This window comes from Impatiens glandulifera, chromosome 6, assembly GCF_907164915.1.
Source record: "Impatiens glandulifera chromosome 6, dImpGla2.1, whole genome shotgun sequence".
NCBI classification, from domain to species: Eukaryota; Viridiplantae; Streptophyta; class Magnoliopsida; order Ericales; family Balsaminaceae; genus Impatiens; species Impatiens glandulifera.
The window spans coordinates 11,940,189-11,945,358 of record NC_061867.1 but is presented as its reverse complement, the minus strand read 5'-3'; the positions used below and the strand labels follow the sequence as shown (position 1 = coordinate 11,945,358).

The following is a 5,170-nucleotide window of genomic DNA, read 5'->3' as shown; positions in this document are numbered from 1 at the left end:
TCACAAAAGAGGAGACCTACGAGGAGCACCCTTTCTCCTACTACCAGAATGATCATTGATTCTCAATGGTTTGATTTTGACAGTATCATCATCATCATTAATATCATCGTCAGGTGACAACTCAGTTTCATCGGTTAATCGAGAAAAAGTGAAGTCAGATTTGTTGAATTGATATATAATGCTCGATAAATCCTCTCCTCGATGCACCATATAATTGACCTATATCATCGATTTCAATAGTAAATATTAAACATTATCGAAATTTCAATCTTTTTAGGTTAAACAAAAAAAAAGTTGAAAAAATTTATAACCTTGCATGAAAGGGAACAAAAGTGGAATGGTTCTTGAAGGATTCTATTGCAGGTCAAGCAAATGTAGGCAGAACCTTTACCAGACCTAATTGATTGAGGTCTTTCATTCAAGAAAATTACCTTTGCATTATTAATTGTATATGACTGACAAAATAAAAACCCAACAGTAAATAATTATTATGTCATTGTATAATTAATAAATAAAAAAAACAGTAAAAAAAAATATATATAAAAAAATTACCTGAATATAAGCACAGGCAATGAGCTTTTCAAGATCATCCATTCTTACAACATTATGATAAACATAACGCCTTACCTGTTAAAAAAAAGTACAATTATTGTTTCATTGAGTATGCTTATAATTTTACTTGTTGTACATTTTAACATTTTTCAGCCAAATATAGACTTTTCAAAGCTACCAAAAATGGATATATTCATATAATGTTTACTTTATCTTTCTTTTTAGTACAATATTATCATTCATTTTTCAGTTAATCATAAATTTAATATATTTAATTTGAAGTAGAAGCTATTTTAAAATTTTTGTTAGAATGAGTAAATTTTTTTTGAATTAAGTTGTTTAAATAACCCTAAACCCAAAAAAACCACTATCTTCATTTTAATTTAAAATGGTTATAAATGGAAATTAAACTTAATAATGACAAAACTCACCATTGGGTTGTCTTCTGATTTTAAAAAGAAAAAGTAAAAAAATTATTACTTTGACAAAATTCAGTCAAACTTGCAATTTAATTCATTGACAACAACTTGACAGTAATACCTAGCAGGGAACATGGATAGCCAAAAGAAAACTCCCATATATGGAAGAAGAAACATTTTCTTAATCAAGAACTATATTTATTTATTTATTTATTTAATTAATTAAATAAATAAAACCCTTAAAAGCTATTAATTCAATGTATTCACTAACTACTTAAATTATAATCTTCAAACTTATTTATTCAATTACTTTAAGCTTTGAAACTAATTTCTTTAAGTACTTTAATTCATATGAATGAATCCACACATAATTTCAAATTTTAACTCACCCAAATTATAACTAATCAGAATATATATAATATTAAATACTTCTTTCATCACTTAATTTATCAACTAAAATATCAAAATATTTTATAAAATACAATTTATTTTTCTTTAAAACTTGAATTTAAACCCTAAAAAAAAAAACTAACCCATTATTATTGATGATCAATATAATATTACAAGACAAAGATATTTATATTTATATATAGTATATAATATATAATCTTGTGATTAGAATATGTATATATATAGTAATGGATCTAATTTCTTAGAGTTATGGAATTTAAAAAGTTGCCTTTATAAAATGATTGAAAATTGATTGGGTTAACTAAAGAGTCTATTTTTTAACATGGGTAATGTATGAATGAATGAATGAAGTTTATGAATATATAATTTGAATAATAATAATAATAATTTGAAGAAATTGAATGAGATAATTATTAGGTACCTGAAGAAGAGGATGAGAATTGGGATGAGAAGAAAGACAGTGAGAACAGAAGGTGATTTTGCAATCCAAACAAAATATGTTTTTCTCGTTCTTCCTCAGATTCTGATGAGCCCCACATCCTCTGAAGAACGTTTCTTCTCCGATCAAACACTCCAACCACGCCGGCGCCAATTTACTCTTACCTGCCATCATCTCCATCTTCTTCTTTATCTTCTCTCTCTATATCTCTCTCTTTCTCTCTCTATATATAAATTTCTCACTTGTCTTTTTAATTTCCAAGGCATGACTAATATATATATAAATATGTGTGTGCATTTATGTAATTAAATCCAATTATTACATGGCATGACTAATTTTATTTTATTTTCTTTTTATATTTGAGTGCTTGTAATTTTATTTTACTTGTTAATTGATTAAGTGTACAATAATTCTCACCTATATTAAAATTTTGAGATTTTTTTTTATTAATATCATTTGTCGCAAAATTTGCATGCAAAGATAGAAATTTTAAATTATCGTGTCATAATATGTACATTTCGTGTTCACTTTTGCGTCATCGAGTTAATCATATTCGTTTATATGTAATGATGATTAATTTTCTATATTGCTCTATATAGTCGGGTTGAGGATATCTCGTTTTTATTTTGGTTAATATATTTTTTAATTTTTTTCATATTTATTAGATTGGTTAATATTATTTCTTTAATTTTATATTTTTTTTAATAAATAATTATATACCTACATAATAATTATATTTGTATGAAATGTTTTGGTTAATTTGAATCTTGATATAAGTATAAATGGGTATAAAAAGGGACATAATATATTTGAATACAAAATTGATGGGGATTTGTCTATATGTTTTCATTTACATTAATATATATATATATAATAATTTTATTTGTATTAATTATTTTATAATTTATATAATTATATTATATATATATAAATTTATTTAATATAATTTTAAGAACTAAATTATGTTTTATAAATTAAATAATAACGTTGGTAAGAAAATTACATATAATATATAATGTATAAAAAAAATTATAAATTAAATTTAACAATAAAATGATCTACCCATCTCATAATTGAGACTCATGAAATAATTTTTTTTTATCGAGTTATCTTTATTTATAAGATAATATTTATTTATCTATATCTTATTTTGAATTTAATATTTATATATATATATATATATATATATATATATATATATATAATTACAATAACATCGTTTATTATAGTAAAAAAAATCGAACTATATCACATTCTTAATATGATATATTTAAATATAAATCAAACTTTAAATTTAAATTATTAATATTAAATAATTTAATTTAAAAAAAATAACAATAACAATAAAAATAAAAATTATAAAATTATATATATATATATATTTATTTATATAAGCACTAAAATTTTAAATAATAATTTTAATAAATAAATTCAAAATAATTAAATTAAGGTCAAAAATCAAATAATTAATTAAAATCATTATTGTGATAATTAATCTCAATTAATTAAATTAAAATAGGATGAAAATAAATAATTTGAGAAAAATGTTTGTAATTATTTTATCTCAAATTAATTTTAAAAGGGTTCAAATAAATAAATAATTTGAAATAAATGTTTTATCTATTTTAATCCCAAATTAATTATTTAAAAACTCCAAAAATAGACAAATAAAATAAAATAGACAAAATAAATATTTATGTCCATTAAAATAATTTTGTATATTTTGTAGGATAAAATAAAACTAAAAGAGTGAAGAAAAATTAATTTCAAATAAGCTCCAAGACAAGAAAATGTTGTGATCTAGTGCATCCGAAATTAAAAAAAATGATTACATCAGATCACACAATCATCAAATGAGTTCCCAAACATTATCTAATGGATAACAATTAACCACGCCACCGGCTACAACGTAAATCAGGCAGATCAGTTGACGCCCAAGCCAACGTCGTTAGCCAAACGCGTATGAACATGTGGACGCTAACGGAACGTGGATGAAACTCCCAATGTCGCGCATAGGCGTCGTCCGCACTTTGACCCAAAACAACATCGTTTCAACCTCGAATCGTTTTCTTCCTCGCAATGAACATGACGAATATCAGCCACAACTTTTGATTTTTCAAAAATGGAACTCGGTATACTCTATCAAACAATTTGTTTCAAAAGTTGAAATGATTACCTAACATAGTGATCATTTCACCTATGAGCATAAACTCAATTATGACCTAAATGGATAAGGTTGATCGAAAATAGACAAAAGTCATTAATGAAAAGTAGACAAAAGTCATTAATGACTTTTTGTCTCAAATTCGATCCACTAGTTCTCTTAACCGACTTAAAAAAAACTATAAATAACTTCCTCTAGTCAAGATGAATGCAATGATCAAAATCTAAGGCCCCCAATCCAACTCCTACACGATCCGTCATAAAAATAATTATAAACTTTTAAAATTTGTATGTAAAATTCTAAGGCTTGTTTCTGGGTCATCACAAAACTTCTTAAAGAGTTTAAGAGTTTTCTTCAACTCAATGTAAGCTTCAATTAATTTGTAATTCAATTTATGAATTCAAATTGAAATTTTCATATTTCAAACAGTTAATCTTCAATATTGCTCAATTCTTCAAGTTTTTTATTTGAATTTGATCCTAAGACTATTTCATTTTATTTTTGAAATCGATTCGAATGAATCAAGCTATATAAAAAAAAAATCCAAATTTGATTTAATTTTTTTTTAAATCGAGTTTTTGTTCTTGAACTCTAGCTCAAGAACTACAACTCAAAAAATTTGCGAACACATTTCTAAAGGTGTTAGAAGTATTTTCAAACCAGTTTTAATCAGTTCTCGATATGTTTACCCAAGAAACAAAATTTTCATAAAAAATAAAAATTATGTTCTTAAATTGATCATAACTTGCAGTTAGTAGTGATTTTATGTTTCAGTTCAATATTAATAAGCATATGAAAGGTATTGGTAAGCTTCAAATTCTGAATTAATTCAAGAAATCTATAATCCAGTTTTTATTCAGAAATATGTTGAATCTTTGATAGTCTCCTTCCCATTTGAATGATGCTTTGGGGTAATCACAAACGTGTTCTAAATGAAGAGATGAAGCTCCTTATGCCATTGGATCGACATATGGAGGTTTATGGCAAAATCTCAAAATATGCACGGGTGTTCTTCGTGTCCGACAAAGAAATCTAGACGTCCGTTCGAGAAATTTTACCTAGGTTTGGTTTTCAATCAAAAAAACCAACCATGTTTGTGTTTCGATCGAGGATTTTGCACTACCTTGGTTTTCGACCAAGAAAATAAGCCAGACACCCTCCCCGACCGAAGAGCGCACGACCGAG

General features: G+C 25.0%; 1 protein-coding gene across 1 annotated transcript; it reads right to left on the bottom strand.

The window, feature by feature from the left end:
* On the bottom strand, positions 1-2,037 carry LOC124943164 (protein RGF1 INDUCIBLE TRANSCRIPTION FACTOR 1-like). Its single transcript, XM_047483714.1, has 4 exons — positions 1,804-2,037; positions 553-627; positions 312-455; positions 1-219 (listed from the first exon to the last, which is right to left on the bottom strand). The coding sequence occupies exons 1-4, from the start codon at positions 1,999-2,001 to the stop codon at positions 1-3; spliced, it is 636 nt and encodes a 211-aa protein (XP_047339670.1). The 5' UTR covers positions 2,002-2,037.
* Between the last annotated feature and the right edge of the window lie 3,133 nt (positions 2,038-5,170).

Bases quoted from the DNA above. Each gene is read 5' to 3' on its own strand.
- LOC124943164 (XM_047483714.1), bottom strand. From the start codon at position 2,001: ATGGAGATGATGGCAGGTAAGAGTAAATTGGCGCCGGCGTGGTTGGAG. The intron at 628-1,803 runs GTACCTAATAAT...TTTTTTTAACAG, and splicing joins ATTCTCATCCTCTTCTTCAG to GTAAGGCGTTATGTTTATCA. The intron at 220-311 runs GTTATAAATTTT...TCGATGATATAG, and splicing joins TTTGTTCCCTTTCATGCAAG to GTCAATTATATGGTGCATCG.